This window comes from Capricornis sumatraensis, chromosome 12 (assembly GCF_032405125.1).
Source record: "Capricornis sumatraensis isolate serow.1 chromosome 12, serow.2, whole genome shotgun sequence".
Lineage (NCBI taxonomy): Eukaryota > Metazoa > Chordata > Mammalia > Artiodactyla > Bovidae > Capricornis > Capricornis sumatraensis.
In genome coordinates this window covers 22251505-22273300 of record NC_091080.1, presented here as the reverse complement: position 1 = coordinate 22273300, position 21796 = coordinate 22251505, and the positions used below count along the sequence as shown (strand labels likewise).

The window sequence follows — 21796 nt, the reverse complement described above, 5'->3', positions numbered from 1 at the left end:
GATGCTATTAGATTAGATTTTTTTTTAGCAGTTTGAGGAATAACAGACTATAAGCTAACTATAGGGGGGCTTCCCTTATAGCTCAGTTGGTAAAGAATCTGCCTGCAATGCAGGAGACCTGGGTTCAGTTCCTGGGTTGGGAAGATTCTCTGGAGAAGGAAATGGCAACCCACTCCAATATTCTTGCCTGGAGAATCCCATGGACAGAGGAGGCTGACAGGCTATAGTCCATGGGGTCACAAGAGTCAGACATGACTTAGCGACTAAACCACCACCAAGGTAATTGTACAAAGACCTTCAGAATAACTCCATACCATCACTAAAGTCAGAAAGACTAATTATGTCTTTGTTTTCAATTATTTGTTAAATCTAAAAAAAATGTTTATGTCTCCTCCAACTCGTTTTCATGAATTTTAATGCATCAGGCCATGATACAATCTGTAATTGTTTGCTTGATGAATTTCTTATACAACTCACCTACAAATGTCTACAATTTATCTGACTGGAAAAATAGCATCAGTGTATGCATTCTCTTCTTTCACTTTTATAGTATCCTGTGAGATATGAATGCCTATTATCCCCATTTTAGAGAGGAGGAAGCAAAAGTCTAAAAGGGTTCAACTAGTCCTGGTCATAGTTTGTAGCATTGAAACTGGAATCTGAACCCACAGAGTTTAACTACAGAACTTCATTCTTACGCACGAAGCTGCGTCATGTTCAATAGCTGAAATACTGATGTATCTTGGATTTCATAATTCAAAATGAGTTAAAACTGTGACTCTATTTCTAATCTATTATTTAATTGTAATAGTTATATTACAAAATTACCTAAGAATTTTTTGTATTAAGAGAGAAAAGCTAATAATAGTAGTGGTTTAAAAAGAGGTACACAGTGATGGAACCACTGAGCTATTAAATAAATCAAAAGAAGGTATGAGTTTTCCCCTGGTGACGGTAAGCGGTTACTTCTCTTAAATTTAAAAATAACCCACAAATCCTGTGATGAGAACAGCAGCATAGACCATTTTTTTAGAAAACTTTAAAGAAATTTAAAAGGATGTGTGTGCATGTTAGTTGCTCATTCATGTCCGACTCTTTGCAACCGCTGGACTGTAGACAGCCAACTTCTCTGTCCGTGGGATTCTCCAGGCAAGAATACTGGAGTGGGTTGCCATTCCCTTCTCCAGAGGGTCTTCCTGATCCAGGGATCAAACCCAAGTCTCCTGCATTGCAGGCAGATTCTTTAGCATCTGAGGCACCAGGGAAGCCCCAGTTACATTAAACACAAATGAAATAAAACATTTAAAACAATGTAGTATAAGTAACCATCAGAAATTCTGCCAAAAGAGTGTATACTGTCCACCAGAAAGTTTTGTCCTCTATAACCAAACAGAACAGAAAAACAATGCTGGAAAATGAGAAGGATATACACAGTCTACAGAGTTTTCTTTACCAGCAAATGCTAGTTCCCGAGGAGGGAAATGCCACATTTTGATTTATGCATATATGCTCACTTGTTCAGTTGTGTGCTACTCTTTGAGGCTGTTTGGATAAGGGCCCACCGGGCTCCTTGTCCATGGGATTTTTCAGGCAAGAATACTGGAGTGGGTTGACATTTCCTCCTTCAGATGATTGCATGTTATCTTTTCCTAAGCTAAACTATTTTCTAAGTTGTTCGTATCTGGGCAGAGCTCCACTTGAAGCCACAGTTTAAGGACAACACTCTGGGTCCCCTGAGAGGCTCCCACTTACTGCTTCCACCCAAGCGCAATGTCTTGCTGTGATGCTGTTTCTCTGCTCACAGAGGTGCCGGTGGCGGCGTGTTTACAGGAAGGACAGTGTTGGAGGAGGTCACGCCCTGGATGCTACCGTACCTTCGCAGGACAGGCCGTGGGACGTGACTCCAGAAAGACTCTCTCGGCACACGTTACAGAAAGTGGGTCGGGCGTGGGAGCACGCGTACCAGTTATGCATCCCTGAGAAATGTTCCACGTTAAACTGGGCCACCTGGAAATGAGACATCAGTGTAGGTTTGCCAAACGAGAGAACGGGACTATATGCAGAAGGTACATAATGATGATCGAAATTTCAAATCCATTATTCTTAAAACTAAAACACTTTGCTTTAGCTAAAAAAAAAAAAAAAAAAAAAACCTATATCAGGTTTAAACAGGTTTCTGAATGAATCTACGTATACCCCCCACAGAATACAGCTGTAGCATTATGGATCACATTTATTCTCTAAGAGGACAGGAGAGATGCTACTTCACCTCATAAGGTTCTCTGGTCTGTACAGACTTCAGCGAGCTGATCCAATCCTCCATCTCTTTCCTGTTCTCAGCGCACAGCATTAGTCTTCTAAATGGAGTGATTATCTGAAAGGGATAATTCAACCTAATGACTGCTAACAGGCAACAAAGAGAGGTTATTACAAGACCTAACATATTGCAAGGTGATTCTATTTCTAAACTTTGAGTCCTTACTTCCTTGCTGAAGAAAGTATGACTCCCTTTAATGTAAATGGATTTAGTTCTTGCTGTGGTACAGAATGTTTCTAGGAAAGACACATTCTGACGAATCTTTTCTAGTTTTTTATCTCATTGCTATTCACTTATCAGGCTTTTCAGCCCTTTACCCAAGTCTATGAACTCAAATGAGCAGAGTATTCTTATTTCATGGAATATATCTTGAAAATTAATTTAAAATATACTTCAAAATAATTCACAGTAAGCTTAGAATTAATACATTTTCTAATATGAAAATTTTTTAAATTAAAAAATCAAGGAATGTAATATTAAATGATTTCATAATGGCTTCATTACAGTTTCAAGACTATTCTAAGTAATGTTATGTAATATGATTTCTGTGATGAACTTTTCTTCCTATTGTGTAGAACTCCAGTGTACTACTTTTTAGTGAGAGCAGGGAAGAGGAATTAGCATGCAAGTCCTTTAGTTGGCTTTAAGAGAAGAAAATAATTGTGACTTTCATCTTTTTTCTCTTGTTACTAAAGAAGGCAAATTCATTACACCAAGAATCTTAAAGCAAGAGGAATAAAAATTTCATGCTGCTACAGTACCAAAAGTAAGATTCTTCGAGGTAAGATTCTGAAATGACTTGAAAGCAGCCACTATTTATGCGTGAATACAATACTCTGGTGGTAATCTTAAAGTTGCTACACCCTAAGCATTTACGGAAAGAAGGGACCATTTATTTATTTGTGAAAGAAAAACAAAATGTTACATTACTACCTGGAAACTAATTCCAAATAATAAATTATATATTTATTTATAGAGCAAACAAGAAATTTTCTCAGGTTAAAAGCCATGTGATTGAGTGATAATCTACATATTGCATTAGAGAGCAGATTTCCCAAGTTATGGAAAAGTAATAATTAATATTAAAAACAAACAAACAAACATGGAGCACTTCTCTAAAAGAGTAAACTGGCAAGCCTCAATCACTACAGTTCATCTTAGGAAATAAGTCCTTTATTCAAAGCTACAGAGTTCAGCACAGTTGTAGCTACTCACCGGTCATTGCCTATTGCCTCCTCTCAACCGTCATTAGTTAAGGCTAACAATCCGTCCTCAGACCAACGGGACTTTAGTACACTGCACAGGCACTCATGCTTAAATACAGCTGGCCAGAAGTCACGTGGATGGGGAGCACGAACCACTCAGCACTGAGTTATTTGTTAATTGCACATGAAATTGAACAGAACCTCACTTTTCTTCTGTTTTCCACTATGCTCTCTGGATAAAGCTTATTAGCAATTGGTCACTCCTCTTCCTCAATAAATAGTTAATGCAAAGAGCAATGCCTCTCTCATTACTTACGAGCCAAATGGATGCTTTATTGCTTCAAAATGTTTTTCCAGGACAGCTCATCGAGTGCAGCAGAGAGGTACCATTAAATGATAAAACCCCTGGCTCCAGTGACTGGCACAACACTCCAGAAACATCTGCATGTCAATGGGATTGACTGAATAAATCTGGTATTTAAGTAAGTATCACCTCCTGTATGCTTTACTTAATCTTTCTGCTATATGATACGATGTCACTTTAAGGATTCCTTCTCTTTCATTATGACCTTAGAGTGAGTGAGATACATATCATACAGATAAATAAACCAGGCTTGCTATCTTATTCTTTCATTTTGTTGTTGTTGTTCTTAGTAAAGCAGGATGTCTGATGGTTTTAACTATCTTTAATGGCTTTAAAAGCCATTGTGAATTCTATATAAAGACGGTAAAGAAAGATGGAAAAATAGCATCTAATTTTTCTTGCAGTTTTTGAAACTACATAAATGCCTCAATGCTGAAGGATTTCAGCAACATAAATCATGCGTGTACTTCATGCATTCACAAAGTAAAATGTTTACACTTTCAAATTATCCTTTTTATTTTTTTTTTTTATTTTTATTTTTTTATTAAATTTTAAAATCTTTAATTCTTACATGTGTTCCCAAACATGAAACCCCCTCCCACCTCCCTCCCCATAACATCTCTGTGGGTGATCCCCATGCACCAGCCCCAATCATGCTGTATCCTGCGTCAGACATAGACTGGCGATTCAATTCTTACATGATAGTATACATGATAGAATGCCATTCTCCCAAATCATCCCGCCCTCTCCCTCTCTCTCTGAGTCCAAAAGTCCATTATACACAGCTGTGTCTTTTTTCCTGTCTTGCATACAGGGTCGTCATTGCCATCTTTCTAAATTCCATATATATGTGTTAGTATACTGTATTGGTGTTTTTCTTTCTGGCTTACTTCACTCTGTATAATCGGCTCCAGTTTCATCCATCTCATCAGAACTGATTCAAATGAATTCTTTTTAACGGCTGAGTAATACTCCATCGTGTATATGTACCAAAGCTTCCTTATCCATTCATCTGCTGATGGACATCTAGGTTGTTTCCATGTCCTGGCTATTATAAACAGTGCTGCGATGAACATTGGGGTACATGTGTCTCTTTCAATTCAAATTATCCTTTTTAAAAAAAAATGCGTTTTAAAATGGGCAATAATAAGCCAGTAAAGATCATAATATATTCTTAAAATATAAGATTTTTTTGAGCCATACAGAAATTGTAATCGGGATTTACAAGCCTTGTGATTAAGAAATCTACTGATTATCAAGTTAAGATGTTGATCCAGAAAAAGGAAATCCTCCATAAATCATGAAATGCAGAGAGATCTCATTTTGCGGCTGCAGGACCAAAAATACTCAGGGAGCAGCCCAGAACTGGCTGGGCTGAACAGCAGACAAGACTGGTTCACCAGGCAAACCAGTAACACCTCCCAGATTGCCCCTTTCCCCTGCAGGTCAATCGCTCATCCATCCGCCAAAGCACGAGTCTTCTCCCCACCTTTAACTTAAATTCCTCATCACAGAGAAGAGGAGGAAAAGAATGTGACGTGACAGTCACAGCTGCTAACTGATGGGCTCTGGTTGCATCGTCACCAAACCCCATTAAACTACAGTGGTCCCTCATCCAAATCTTTATTAGGAAAATATCTGAGAAGCAGCAAACTCTGAGAATTACTGAGTTTTACTCTGAAAGCCTTTTTATTACAAGACAAGGCGGTAGGGTGGGCAGATGGAAGGACGGAAGAGGGACCATTCCCAGGGAGGACTAAGTTTGTGGGTGCTCACTCAGTCTTGTCTGACTCTGCGACCTCATGGACTGCAGCCCACCAGGCTCCTCCCGTCCATGGGATTTCCCAGGCAAGAACACGGGTGTGGGTTGCCATTTCCCTCTCCAGGGGATCTTTCTGACCCGGGAATCGAACCTGTGTCTTCTGTTTTGGAAGGTGGACTCTTTACCCACTAAGTCATCGGGGAAGCCCGACTGGGGGCCAAAGGTGGGATGTTTCTGGAAGTAGAGGACTTTTTTCCTTTATTGCGGGATTTGCACTTTACCTATTCTAAGGCATCCCCAGCTTCCCTGGTGGCTCACCAGTAAAGAACTCACCTGCCAATGAGGAGACATGGGTTCGATCCCTGGAGTACGAAGGAAAGACATCTAACACTACTATGTGTAAGATACACAACCAACAAATACCTACTGTGCAGCACAGGGAACCCTTCTCAAAATTCTATGATAACCTACGTGTGAAAAGAATATGAAAAAGAATGAATATATTTATATATAGAGAGAAAGATAGATATAACTGAATCACCTTGCTGTATACCTGAACTAACACAACACTGGAAAGCAACTGCTGCTGCTGCTGCTGCTAAGTCGCTTCAGTCGTGTCCGACTCTGTGCAACCCCAGAGACGGCAGCCCACCAGGCTCCCCCGTCCCTGGGATTCTCCAGGCAAGAACTGCAATCCAATAAAATTTTTTAAAAAAGGAAAGATATCTAAATTAGTTTTCTAAGTGCTACCTCAAATAAAACACAAACACTGTAGAAACAGAGATACTCTTTCACTTTGATGGTTATTGCCCTATAAGGGTTAATCCAACAAGATGATTATGTTGTAAAAGGATCAATAATTTCTCAGTTCAGTAAAGCATGTAAATATAAAAAACACATATAAAACAATCTAGCATTAATATATAAAATTATATCAAAGAGCAACATTAAGTTAAGACTTTAAATACATGAATAGAAAAAAACAAATAACTGTATTGGTCATCTTTCAGTGAAAGAACTGTAGACAATTTAAATATTTTGTTTTGCTTTGCCTGTGGTTTCTAAAGCAAATATGTAGTATTTCAGTCATAAAAACATCCTTTAATTTTACTAACATTAGAACAAGAATTTAAAACTTTGCACCATTTTAAAGCAGGAGTTTTCAAACTTGGCTGTACTTTAAAATCACCTGGGAGACTTTAAAAAATTCCAATGTCAAGGCCATGCTCCACACTGATGAACTCAGAACATAAGAGGGTGAAATCCAGCTACCAGTTGTAATTTTTTTAAGCTCCCAAGTGATTCCCAAGTACAGCCAAGTTTGAGAGCCAACATTCTAAAGATGCGTGCGTGCTCAGTCACTCAGGCGCTCAGTCTTTGCGACTCTTTGCGACTTCATGGACTGTAGCCCGTCAGGCTCTTCTGTCCATGGGATTTCCCAGGCAAGAATATAGGAGTGGGTTGCCATTTCTAAAGATATTTTATTGTAAATTCCCAACTGGAAACCACGAATGCAACAACAGAGTGATTCAGTGTCTAAACCCTGAAGTCAGACTTAGAATGAATACCAACAGCATCCTTCCTTAGATGTGTGGCTAGGAACGCCTCCTGGCTCTCTGCGCCTCAGTTTTGCATCTGCAAAGAGAGGCTGGAACAGCTCCTCACAGCTCTGCAGAGTGTGGTGTGGATTAGGGAGACAATCCAAGCAAAGCCCTCAGCACAGTGTCTGTTAGGAAGCCAGAGATGAGATGAGGTACATATTCACAGCTTTCTTCTATAATATACATATTTCTTGTGAAAGTATGCATGCATGTTAAGTCGCTTCAGTCATGTCCAACTCTTTGTGACCCCGTGGACTGTAGCCTGCCAGGCTCCTCTGTCCATGGGATTCTGCAGGCAAGAATACAGGAGTGGGTTGCCATCCCCTTCTCCAGGAGATCTTCCCGAACCAAGAATCGAACCCTCATCTCGTATGTCTTCTCCATTAACAAGCAGGTTCTTTACCACTAGCACTGTGTAAGTGTGGTCATAGACAAAAGTAACAGGAACTTGGGTCAAAAATGGAGGCATTTTGCCAACAAAATAGTCACTGAGTAGGAAACCACCCAAATAGAGTTAGAGATAATGACCTATTCCTTAGAAGACATTAGGAGATATCAACAAACAAATCAGGAAACAATGGTCCCCTCCTTTAATTGCACTGTGTCTAACCTTACCCACAGCAGGATTATAATGGCGAAAGGCTTACCAAAGAGCATGAGATCCCAGTACAGCAGTGAGAGTTCAGAATGCTGGCTCTGGAAGGTATCATGTCTCCACTAATTAAGATAGAAGGTTCCTACTGCAGGGATGGGGCAGGTGCAGAGGAGAGAGTGAGAGAAAATGCGTGTGTGTGTGTGAGAGAGAGAGAGAGCGCGCATGCATGTGAGAGAGAGAAGGAATGAGGTTGAGGTGGTGGTGAATATGCGTGTGTGTGAGTTGCTTAGTCGTGTCTGACTCTCTGCAACCCCATAGACTGCAGCCCACCAGGCCCCTCTGTCCATGGGATTCTCCAGGCAAAAACACTGGAGTGCGTTGCCATTTCCTTCTCCGAAAGGAACTATAGAAAGAAAGAAAGTGAAGTCGCTCAGTCGTGTCCGACTCTTTGCAACCCCATGGACTATAGCCCACCAGGCTCCTCTATCCATGGAATTTTCCAGGCAAGAGTACTGGAGTGGGTTGCCATTTCCTTCTCCAGTATATATGTGTGTGAGTGTGTGCATATACATACATATATACATATGTGTACATACATATATACATACATACATATATATATACATATATGTATGTATAATACACGTCAGGTGGATATGTGTAAGATAGACTGTGTGTGTCTGTGAGAGTGTGTGGTGTGTTGCCGGGAAAAAAACATAGAGGGTTCCTCCTTTTAATTAATATTCCTGATTCTGCAATGACGGAAATTCTGAATCTTCTCTGGTAACTTTAAGTGTCCAACAATTTTTTCTGTTAGAAAATTCTTATTTCTAATCTAAAGGTCTACAACATAGATATGTCTGCCCTCTGGCAAGTACTTACTGTTATATCTTTAGTGATTAATCCTGAATTGCCTTGATTGAAATAAAAATTCGTATGCAGTGAGAGGCCCTTCTTGGAAAGCAGGACAAACAGAAAGTCTAGTTGCGCTATAACGATGTCTGTTGCCTGTATTTGTTATAACTTAGGGACTACACTTCGACTTTGTTAAAGCCGAACCAGGTATAGATACATGTCTTTCTTACACTCGGTTTGCTATACATGAAGTGGCCAAAAGCTCAGTCTTAATGTTCCTCTTCCATCCTTCCTCATAAAATCTACATCCATCTCTTAAATTATGGATGTTCTCTTTTTTTCCATTGTCCTTTTATGGAATGAAATAATTCACTTTGACAATTTAAATGTGCCAAACTGCAACATAGCTAAGCATCATACATGGGTATTTTGAGAGCAGAGATACTCCCATACTTCAGAGAGTAAACAGAGACCGCTACATCCAAAGGCGCAGGTCTTTAATGATGTGTCCGTACTTGAATCAAGCAGAGAGTTTTTTCAAAACATGCTCCAAATCAGACTTGGTGAATCAAAATCTTATTGTGGGGGGCATGAATAATTTCAGATATTACTGTATATTGACAAAGCTATACAGGTAATTCTGGTGCACCTCCATTAATCAAACATGAAGGATAACAGAAGCAACCAATTTTCCCTTTAGTCAAGGAAGGATCTGGTCTAAATAATGTAAAGAAAATGATCTTAAGCTTTATGGCTCTTTATGGGAAAACAGCCATACCCCTTTCCCCATACCCCTGTGCTCCCAAGTTTCCAGAATTCTGCACCTAGTAGTATTTCTGTGTGTGGGACCCGTATATAACATGGAGAAGGAAATGGCAACCCACTCCAGTATTCTTGCCTGGAGAATTCCATGGATACAGGAGCCTGCCAGGCTACTGTCCATGGGTTTGCAAAGAGTCGGACACGACTGAGCGATGATTACCCACTCACTCATATGTAACAGCCTACCACCTTTAGCACCCCATGCGATACAACATTAGTTACCAAACGGTGATCTCCGAGGTTTTTGTTTGGCCATTCTGTTGACCACTGAAGTGGTGTATTGTGAAACAACAAGTTAATGTCTATCATTTTAGACAGGTTCCTAGCTCATCACCATACAGGCAGCTTAAACCTATTTTCTTCAGCTGACCACTCCATACCCTGTTGGTCCCTAGAGGCACTGAGTTTGCAAATCCTACATACTGGCGCCTTTGCCTTCTAAGGTCAGTGCTTCCCTCTTTTATCATAGTTGCTTCGAGCCCCACTGGTTTTCTAAGATGACAAATACTGATCTAAAAAGTAATTTTTCTGAGGTGTTGATGGATGTGCTGCTGTGCTATGCTAAGTTGCTTCAGCCGTGTCCAACTTTGCGACACTATGGACTCCAGCCTGCCAGGCTCCTCTGTCCATGGGGATTCTCCAGGCAAGAATACTAGAGTAGGCTGCCATGCCCTCCTCCAGGGGATCTTCCCAACCCAGGGACTGAACCCAGGTCTCCTGCATTGCAGGTGGATTCTGTATCATTTGAGCTACCAGGGAAATCCATGAATACTGGAGTGGGTAGCCTATCCTTCTCCAAGGGATCTTCCCGACCCAGGAATTGAACCAGGGTCTTCTGCATTGCAGACAGATTCTTTACCAGCTGAGCTACTAGGGAAGCCCCCTACTTTCTATATGAGGGGTTTAAAAAGTGTTAACAGCAAATTAAAAAAAAATTATCCCTTCACTGTAAAATACTGAACTAAGTAACTACGGTCAACTCAGATTCTCTTTCTCTTCCACAGCTTCTGCATACCCAGGTTTTGTTTGAGAAGAAAGATGGAAAAGAGGCAGAGTTAAAATCTGGCAACTAAATTTTGAGGGATGCCTACTAAAGAATCAGGGGTCAGTACAATGATGAGAAAGATTTGCTTTAAAGCACTTCAGATAAAATAGAGAGAAGAGAAGATAGATAAATCAAGTGTGGCAACATCTAGATGGCAGTAAGAGAGAGGCTGTGTGGATGGGGGGGTTCATCACAGTTACTCTGAGTCTGGATTAAAAAAAAATGTACTAAGCATTTGGGAACCCCAAGCAAAACTCTTTAAGGAAATGAGAAGGCAAGGGATGTGGGTGTCTTAAACCTCAGCTTGCAGGCCACACCCACCTGGACACAAGCATCTGACCCCCCACTTCCTTCTCCCATGCTGCTGCTGCCTAGTTGCTCAGTCACGTCTGACTTTGTGCGACCCCATGGACTGCAGCCCGCCAGGCTCTTCTGTCCACGGGGATTCTCCAGGCAAGAATACTGGAGTGGGTTGCCATGCCTTCCTCCAGGGGAATCATCTCAACCCAGGGATCGAACTCGGGGCTCCTGCACTGCAGGCAGATTCTTTACCACTGTGCCACCAGGAAAGCCCTCCTTCTCCCATACCAAACTCAAATTAGATGAGTAATGTGGTTCCCTTGCTCAACTGACCCAAAATGTCCACAGAATCTAATGAAGCAAGACTTCTGATTACTGATGGAGATGCGGTGGCATAAAATACGCTGCAGAGAGCTGCGTAAATCCTACTCCCATATAATTGTTGAGTTTCAATGATTCTGCTTAAGATTAAGCCTGTAGATCACAAAACTTGATACAGGGAATCATAGCTTCATAACAATGTCATTTTCTATGCTAATTTGATTTGCCTTATAACCTACGGTTGGATTTTTAAAATTGCCTGGTACCTGTTCCCCTGAAAAAAGAACCACTGACTTCAATGCTATCAATACCAATATTCTCTCTACATATCTAGTATTTCCACAGGAGCTCACATTCTAAAAATCAAAGTTTCCCTTCACTTAAATTAAAAAATATAAAATACTCGAAAATCAAAATTTTCTTGAAAAACAATAAAATATTAACACTACAAAATAGAGACTTGTAAGCTGCCAGAATCTAAATATTTTTCAAAGGAGCAATGAACTCAACATTACGTAATTCATGTAGTCTTAGAATCCATCTAAAAACTGTAAAAGAAAGCAGTGCATTTAACATCTTTATGGGAATGTCGTGTCTTTAAGGCTTTGCTTCAGGGAGATCGTTCTGTCACTTCCTAGAAGCATTCAGTTCACTAGAGAGTCAAAGAGGGGCCACAGTGAAGCTGTAAAGTCAGTACCTCTGAAGCTGTGCTTCCCTGACCTGCTATCCCTGGAAAACAAGACGTGGAGAAGGCTTCATGGAGGCTATTAAGGAAAGCTATAAGTGTTCTTTGTTGGGATGTCCTACCGTATCATTTACATACATAAATTAGTTGTATAATGACAAACCACTGTTTCTTTGAAGACAAAGTTTGTATCCAAGTTAGTATTAACAGTCTCTTATAACTCTAATGACCTATAATTATGAATGCTGTTGTTTAGTTATCAAGTCACATTCAATTCCTTGCGACCCCCTGGACCGTAGCCCGCCAGGCTCCTTTGTCCATGGGGTTTTTCCTGGCATGCATAATGGATCCAGCTGCCATTTCCTTCTCTAGGGAATCTTTCTGACCCAGGAATTGAACCCATGTCTCCTGCATCTCCTGCGTTGGCAGACAGGTTCTTTACCAGTGAGCCACCTGGGAAGTACAATTCTTAATGTCAGGCAGTCCCTCCTGTATTAGTTTCCTATTGCTGCTATAACAAAGGATTCCCATACAGCTGTGATAGGAGTTTGAAATCAAAGGTGTTGGAGGGCTACATTCCTTCTGGAGGCTGTAGGAAGAATCTGTTTCCTGTTTTGTTTCAGTTTCTAGAGGCTGCCTCCATTGCTTGGCTCATGGTGCCCCTTCCTTGTATCATATCGTTTCACCCATTTCCTTCTCTGATTCCTCTTGTCTTCCTCTTACAGGGACCCAGGTGATAACTGGGCCCACTCCAATAATCCAGGATAACCTCATCTCAGTATCCTTAACACAATCACAACTAGCAAGTCTCTTTTGCCATAGAAAGTGATGTTCATAGGTCACAGGAATTACGGTGTAAACATCTTCAGGGTTCATTATTCAGCTTCCCGCACCCACAAAATAAATATATAGTTATAACTTTTGATACTATAATCAATGACACCCCTAGTATATTTTATTATATTCATAATTTTAACTAATATCCATGGATGTAGACAACTTCTTTTCAAAGGGATTAATAATTAAGTTCCTTAAAAATAGGAGGCTCTTCACATGGAAACTCTCCCCAGCGTTATGTGGCAGCCTGGATGGGAGGGGAATTCACAGGGTAATGGATACATGTGCATGTAAGGCTAAGTCCCTCCACTATTCACCTGAAGCTATCACAACACTGTTAACTGGCTCTACACCAATACAAAACAAAAAGTTTTTTTAAAATAGGAGGCTCTTATGTTGATAAATGGGGTTTCCCTGGTGGCTCAGACCAGGTTTGATCCCTGGATTGGGAAGATCCCCTGGAAAAGGGAACGGTAACCCACTCCAGTATTCTTGCCTGGGAAAGAGAAGCCTGGAGGGCTATAGCCCATGGGGTCACAAACAGTCAGATCACACTTTCACTTCCATGTTAACAGACAGAATGATTACTCCTGCAGGATTTTACATTTTCAGAGTGCCTTATCTCATTCAATCATCCAGATATTTAGCTGGCCGACATGATAGGTAAAAATAAATTTAACTTGTTTAAAATCTCCTATTTAAACTTGTTAAATAGGAGAGCCAGAGTGTACAGTTAGAATGTCCAGCTTCATATCACAACCTCTTTTTCTTGTTAAGCCAAACAAGTAGAGCCTGTTTCTAAGCTGCCGAAAGTGAAATCTCTTGTGCTATAAACTGAGATATCAACTCTAAGAAACCAACTGTTGACAAAACAATTATGTCAACAGAAAACAAAAGGCTTAAGATGAAGAAAGTTTCAGATTAGCAATAACAAAAAAAAATTTCCTATAAAAATTTTCAAACTAATTAAGCTATAACTTAACTAAATAATAGTACTTAAAATATACTTGGTTCACCAAAATTGATTTCTAAAAAATCTAAAAACCACTGATCATCATTTGAAGAGGAGACCAAAGTCAATTAATACTTACACTGCCAGTACAAAGCAAACCTATTTCACAACTACCAAAGGGAATTAAAAGAATTCAGAACCGAAAGGCAGGCCACACCCATCAGCTGTGCACTTCTATACAGTTTGCTTAGTGTGTGCAGGTTCCCCGTACGTCTAACACCCAAGTGTTTGAAAAACAGAGTTGAGTAACTTCCTGGGTTCACCTGGCTTCAAGGTGCCTGGGTTCACCTAGAACCAGACATCTTGGAATGAGAAGTCAAGTGGGCCTTAGGAAGTATCACTTTGAACAAAGTTAGTGGAGATGATGGAATTCCAGTTGAGCTATTTCAAATCCTAAAAGATGATGCTGTGAAAGTGCTGCACGCAATATGCCAGCAAATTTGGAAAACTCAGCAGTGGCCACAGGACTGGAAAAGGTCAGTTTAGTTTCCAATCCCAAAGAAAGGCAATGCCAAAGAATGCTCAAACTACCGCAAATTGCACTCATCTCATACTCTAGGAAAGTAATGTTCAAAATTCTCCAAGTCAGGCTTCAACAGTACGTGAACCGTGAACTTCCAGATATTCAAGCTGAATTTGGAAAAGGCAGAGGAACCAAAGATCAAATTGCCAACATCTGTTGGATCATGGAAAAAGCAAGAGAGTTCCAGAAAAACATCTACTTCTGCTTTATTTACTATGCCAAAGCCTTTGACTGTGTAGATTACAACAAGCTGTGGAAAATTCTTAAAGACATGGGAATACCAGACCACCTAACCTGCCACCTGAAAAATTTGTATGTAGGTCAGAACTGGACATGGAATATCAGACGGGTTCCAAATTGGGAAAGGAGTATGTCAAGGCTGTATATTGTCACGCTGCTTATTTAACTTATATGTAGAGTACATCATGTGAAATGCCAGGCTGGAATCAAGACTACCAGGAGAAATATCAATAACCTCAGATACGCAGATGACACCACCCTTATGGCAGAAAGAGAAGAAAAACTAAAGAGCATCTTGATGAAAGTAAAAGAGGAGAGTGAAAAAGCTGGCCTAAAACTCAACATTCAAAAAAATGAAGATCATGGCATCCAGTCCAATCACTTCATGGCAAATAGATGGGGAAACAATGGAAACAGTGACAGACTTTATTTTGGGGAGCTCCAAAATCACTGCAGATGGTGACTGCAGCCATGCAATTAAAAGACGCTTGCTCCTTGGAAGGAAAGCTATGACAAACCTAGATAGCATATTAAAAAGCAGTCTAGTCAAAGCTACATCCAGTAGTCACGTGTGGATGTGAAAGTTGGACTACAAAGAAATATGAGCACCAAAGGATTGATGCTTTTGAACTGTGGTGTAGGACAAGACCCTTTAGAGTCCATCCTAAGGGAAATCAGTCCTGAATATTCATTGGAAGGACAGATGCTGAAGCTGAAACTCTGATACTCTGGCCACCTGATGTGAAGAATGGACTCATTGGAAAAGACCCTGATGCTGGGAAAGATTGAAGGCAGAAGGAGAAGGGAACGACAGAAGATGAGATGGTTGGATGGCATCACCGACTCGATGGACATGAGTTTGAGCAAGATCCAGGAGTGGGTGATGGACAGGGAAGCCTGGCGTGCTGCAGTCCATGGAGTCACAAAGAGTCAGACACAACTGAGCTACTGAACTGAACTGAACTGAACTTCCCTTAACTGATAACCTTATCTAAGGTCTCCACTTTCACTCTCTACCTTTATAGCACTTTTCTCTACTCAGAGAATAATATTTGACTGTTTCCTGACTCCACCCACTTCATGTCTGTTGTACAAGTGCATTCTAAAAGTCAAACACACACACATACAACATAAATAAATAAAAAATAAAGATCGAAAGCGCAAGTGTAGCACAGAGCGTATTAATGTCTTAAGCAATGGGCAAAGATAACGGATTAGATGAGCTATAACATTATGAGGAAAGTGCTAAAGGCTATCTATTGTGATCGTTTAGAAACTTACCCTCTCTATTTGAATCCATCAATCAAATTACTCAGTCACTAGAAAATATAAAGAGTGTCTATTTTATGCCAAGCAATATTGAAGCCCTGGAAACAACGACATGAAATACTCCATTCTCAACGAGCTCATAGGATAACGAGGAACACGGATAAGTAAACATGGTTTCAGTACAGTCAGTTCCTGCCGTCTTCTAGACCACGTGACCCGACTTCAAGATCCTTCAAGATCTGGACCCTTATCTACGCTCTCAGCACCCAGGGTGCAACTGAAATATAGTGAAACTTTGGCAGCTAACCAAGACTGATACATCAGGGAGCCAATAGTCAAGCATTTAACGATGAAAATAGGATTTTTTTTTCACACCTAAAAAAGTGTAATAATTCCTTGAGTGAGTGAGTGAAAGTCGCTCAGTCGTGTCCGACTCTCTGTGACCCTGTTGACTCTACAGCCCATGGAATTCTCCAGGCCCGAATACCGGAGTGGGTAGCCTTTCCCTTCTTCAGGGGATCTCCCCAACCCAGGGATCGGACCCAGGTCTCCCGCACTGCAGGCGGATTCTTTACCAGCTGAGCTATCACGGAAGCCCTTACTATCATTTTATAATATAATTCCTTACTATAATTTTATAATCAGTCAATGGCCAAAATTTCCCCAATTGTCCCATTAAGTGCCCTTTTTTTTCAAGTTAAGATTTTGAGTGCATTTCTATGGAGAGGGAGGGTTATTGCCAGTAAAGGGACACACAAACCACACAGGTGAAGAAAGGTCAAGGTGAGAACCAGTGCTGTAAGTAGTGTGATAGGCCAATCACAGGGGGAAGAACAAAGCGAAGCCAAAGGTAGTTATGAAAAGCTTTCAGCCATGCTCCGGAGTCTGGCTTTGATCCCCAGAGTGACAGAGCGCTACGAAAGGGCTGTAAGCAAGGAAGGGAGCAAGCACTTTATTTTAGAAAGAGAAGTCTGGCAGCAACGTAGCGGGTCAGCCGGGTGGGCAAGAGACAGAGGAGAAGACTCTTCTGAAACTGCAGGCAGGACAAGCCAGGGTCTGAGCTCAGGGTGGCAGTGGGCTGCTACGGAGAGGAGGAGGCCAGAACAGACAGCAGAGATGGTGAAGGGTTTAACAGCCTTCCAGAGGCAGCATTAATGGGACGTGGCGACTGGCTGTGAAAGTGATGAGCGAGCAGTTCAGATGACTCCGGCTTTCACACTTGGAATGAAAATCAGTTTAAAGTCCAAAATGCTAAGAATTACCATTTACGGAGTCGTTGTAACAGGCCAGAACACATGTGTACTAAGATATATCTCATCATATATCATCTCATCTGTCGTACAGCGTATACCATGTGTGGGAGCTCAGTCATGTCCAGCTCTTTGTGACCCCATGGACTGTAGCCCACCAAGCGCTTCTGTCCCTGGGACTCTCCAGGCAAGAATACTTGAGTGAGTTACCATTTCCTCCTCGAGGGGATCTTCCTGACCCACGGATCGAACCCTCATCTCCTGTACTGGCAGGCAGATTCTTTCCCACTGTGGCACCCAGGACGGCCAGCATATATCATATTACATCACATATCATACTGTATCAAATTTCATCCACAGAGCTCAAAAGGGAGCAAACCACCTTACATTTGAGGAACCTAAGACCCAAAGAGGTTTGTAACCTGCCCAAGGTCACAATGTACATGTAGGATTTGAAACTAAATTCGGTCTGCTTTCCTAGCCACCTCCTAGAGAATGAAGGAACATCAAACAATTTACTGGCATTATCCTAGAAGAAATGACAGAAAAGCCTGTACAAACTGCTACCTTTTTCTCCCCTTAAAAAATAATCAGGGATATTTCATTTATATCTCAGTCCTGTATATACTTGTACATTCTTTAAAGATGAGCACGGAAAGGTGCTGGTAAAATAATAATAATAACTTCATTTACTAATATAGACAGATCTCTGCAAGCCAGATTATCTTTGGAGAACAAAACAGTGACAAGAACCAGGACATCCTAAAGGAAATCAACCCTAAATATTCATTGGAAGGACTGATGTTGAAGCTGAAACGCCAGTACTTTGGCCACCTGATTCAAAGAACCAACTCATTGGAAAAGACCCTGGTGCTGGGAAAGATTGAAGGTAAAAGGAGAAGGGGGTAGCGGAGGATGAGATGGTTGGACAGGTAAGATTTATGTCCACCAACTCAACGGACATGAATCTGAGCAAACGCCCGGAGACAGTAAAGGACAGGGGAGCCTGGCGCGCTGCAGTCCACATGGTTGCAAAGAGTCGGACACAACACAGCAACCGAACAACAGCAACAACGATAATCATATAGAGCACCATCCTTGAAGTATTACACAGTCCATTGGAAACTGAAAGGTTTTTTGTTTATTAACAAACCATTAATATCAGTATTAACGGTAATAACAAGGATCACAGCAATTTCAGGAATTGTTTATGTAGGCCGTCACATACACTTCCACTGAAAATTAGCAGCGAGTATTAGTTAATGGACACATTAAAAGTTTTATCCTTCATTTAATATTTTTAGACTGTACTAGGGATTGGAACAATACATTAGCCTCATTCCCTGGGCACACGCTCTTTTGGTTTGTAACCATAAATTGCTTTGTACAGAACACACAGGCAATGGAAACTGTCAAAACAAAGTAATTATCTTATTTGTACCGGTCACCACAAAACTGAAACGTTTCTAAAATCTAAAATTTCCATTACACCACAATCATACGTAAGGAATAGAGAAGATATCTGAATATGCTAGAGAAAGAGCCACGAAAAGGAGAGCCCCCCGAAAGCACTTCATGCTATTTTAAGGGTTTTAAAGCATCTCTCTCAATAGCCTCCTAAGAATCACCAGGATACCTTACCATTGTTTCAAATTCACAATGTCCAATTCACAGCCTCCTTTTCACTCCCCACAAACCTGCCTGTCTTCCTATTTTCTATCCTTCAATAAAAGCATCGTTTATATACCAATCCTCCCAAATTCAACAGTTCTAAGTTCATTTCCTCCTCTCGCTCTCCTCTCCCTTCGGCACTGTTCTCTGGCTTTCCCCCACATCATCTCTCATCCATCCCTTCCTTCCCTCCTACTACAGACGGTCTGATATGCAGCCTATGATGGTTTCCTTGGCACTCGAGCGGTGTCCAACTTGGGCTTCCTACTAAACCCCTCTGGCGCAATGGTAAAGAACCCTCCTGCCAACTCAGGAGAGGCAAGAGACTCGGGTTTGATCCCTGGGTTGGGAAGATCCTCTGGAGAAGGGAATGGCCACCCTCTCCAGCATTCTTGCCTGGGAAATCCCATGGACAGAGGGGCGTAGCAGTTACAGTCCATGGGGTCCCAGAGTCAGACACAACTGCATGACTGAGCACGCACACCCTAAACCCATCACTCTTGTCAAATGCATCTGATACGAAGCTATCAGAAAGGGCTTCCATATAGCATGTAAAATTTTTTGAATAAGTAATTTGTAAGTTTCCTTCCTGATGGAAATATTTGTAAGCTTCCGGGTACCTCTTCAGAGACCTTCTCTGCATATACAGCAAATATGTAGTCTTTTGAGGTTTAAATGTATGCATGTGTGCGCATACGCAGACTGTGGCATTTTATACACACATGCTTTTCCACAGTTGGCTTTTCCCACTGAATAAAATTTGGGAGTTTGGTGTGTATTTTTTAATTTAATTTTTTCTTTTTTTTCTTTCCTTGGCTATGCCACGTGGCATGTGGGATCCCCGTTCTGCAACTAGGAATTGAACCTGTGTCCCCTGCATTTGAAGGGCAGAGTCCCAACCACTGGACTGCCAAGGATACCCTGGTGTATACAGACACAGAGAGAGCTCATTGAATCATTCTTTTTCGTTATTGCATAACATTCTACTGTGTGACAAATTTCACCATTCATCTCAACCAGCCTCTAATTTGCACATTTGGGTTGCTTCCCATCTTTCCTTATTTCAGTGTGCAATAAATATCCTTGTGCATATGTCTTTGCACACATACACAGAACATTTCACTGCCTCTGCTAATTCTAGACGCTGTGAGCAGTAAGGCATTGATGATCTAAAAGCCTGGCGGATTCATGGTGATGTATGGCAAAACCAATACAGTTCTGTAAAGTAAAATTAAAAAATATATATTCTTCACAATCTATCCCAGGAAGTATGTATCTTGATCATACACTGTTAAACCTGTGGTCAAAATTTTTTAGAAGCTCCTCAGCAATTGTTTTGAGCAGCCACGTCAATCCTTGCTGGTGGGCATGCTTCCACCCAACCCTAGAACAGAGTCATAGGAACAATGCCTCATCTGTGCAAAAACAAAACGACCTGGATTCTTACAAAGGTATGCAAAGGGAGAAGGATTTGCCGCTCTGTCCATCAGCCTTTCTCACTTTATGAGGTTAACAAACAGGGAACTTCTAACACTACTGTTGAGCAACTATGAAAAATCAATGTTGGGATTCTGAGAGAGAAAATGGGCAAGGTTTGTGCACAAGCCAGACCACAGAGGCCAAATACTCAACCTTCATAAATATGAGCTACGTAGAACATACATACAGACAACACATGCTATACTGTGACTCTTTCCACTTGAAATATCAGCAGCAGGTCTATATGACTTCTGCTTTCTACCACATTAACTACCCACCATCAGATGCTCATACTAAACAGGGCTGTGCTAGATTATTACAAGGGCTTCTGAGGTGGTGCCTGGCAATGCAGGAGATGTAAGAGACACCAGTTCAATCCCTGGCTCAGGAAGACCCCCTGGAGAAGGAAACCCATTTCAGTATTCTTGCTTGGAGAATCCCATGGGCAGAGGATCCTGGCAGGCTTTAGTCCATTAGGGCTGCAAAGATTCAGATGGGACAGAAGCCGCTTAGCATGCACATACACACGCAGATTATCACAAAGCATTAGTGAAATGTCCAAAAGCATTCCAATCGCAGAGACTAGACAGCCTACCAACTGACCCAGACAGACAGCATCATTAGGTCACGTCCAGGGTCCGGGTCACTGGAAGGGTATCACTCACTCTTGCTGGAAGGAGGTCTAATCAAGCTCTGATGTCAAGGGCCGAGTTATCTAATGGCCACACCTTCCACTCTAAGATGCCAGCTCTGTTTAACAGCTTCTTGATGATAATCTGCTTCTCTCCAAGATTTAAAGACCATCTTCTGCCTTGAATCCCATAGTGGGGGCAGCTTACTAGAAACTTCTGAAACTGTCCTATACAGCTGTCTGATCCTTCATAAACCCTGATCAGCAAACACAGCCTAAGTGCCAGGACCATCCACAAGCCTTCAGGTCTGCTCTCAGCCAGACTTCTCTGTAACAATAAGCAAAACCAAACAGGAAAATAATCTCCGACTGCCTAGCACTCCATCTGCCAGTTGTCCATAGGGAAGTCTTTCTTCTGATGTGCTGCTGACTAGACTGTAATTTGTCTTCCGTAAGTATAAACCCATCTTCGCCTGCATGCAAAGTTTAAAAGCACTGGGTCCAGAGACCACAGAATATTTAAGGCGTAAACGACTGAACTGAAAAATCTCTTTTTTAACAACGTTTTTGTTGGAAATTAAATTGTTACTGGAGACCTGTCACAATGAGGAGGGCAATCAAAATTGCAAAATCCTCTTTCTTCCATTAAAGACAATTAACCTAATGACTACACAAAAATTGACAATGAGCAAGCAGTCTAATCATTGATAGCTGGTACACTGGTCTACATATCCTTCTCTCCACCTGTAAGGTAACGAGGATTCACTAAGAATGTCCGGATTGAACTAAATCCTATTTAAAATGTTGATTACTGCACTTGCACTCATAAAATTGTAATATGCTATTCATCCTCATGGAAAAATCACAGACTTTAAATATTAATTATCCTACCCATTAACTATATAAATTTACAAAATTAAGTTCTCTGAACTTCACCTCTTCATGCACTGACGGGAAGAACTACTTCCTGGGTTAAATGAGATAATGAAGCAAGCTATAAACTAAAAAATAC

At 41.1% G+C, this 21796-nt stretch overlaps 1 protein-coding gene across 2 annotated transcripts in view; it reads right to left on the bottom strand.

Annotated features, from left to right (window-relative positions):
• Nucleotides 1–21796, bottom strand: part of DGKH (diacylglycerol kinase eta) — a 193207-nt gene that overhangs the window by 69896 nt on the left and 101515 nt on the right. The window contains exons 5-6 of one of the 2 annotated variants that reach the window (XM_068984345.1): nucleotides 2270–2374; nucleotides 1875–2007 (exon numbers count right to left, since the gene is read on the bottom strand). In XM_068984345.1, coding sequence (XP_068840446.1) covers nucleotides 1875–2007; nucleotides 2270–2374 — 238 coding nt within the window. Of the gene's footprint in view, nucleotides 1–1874; nucleotides 2008–2269; nucleotides 2375–21796 lie in introns of those variants that run through there. The other variant, XM_068984346.1, reaches the window with a different exon arrangement.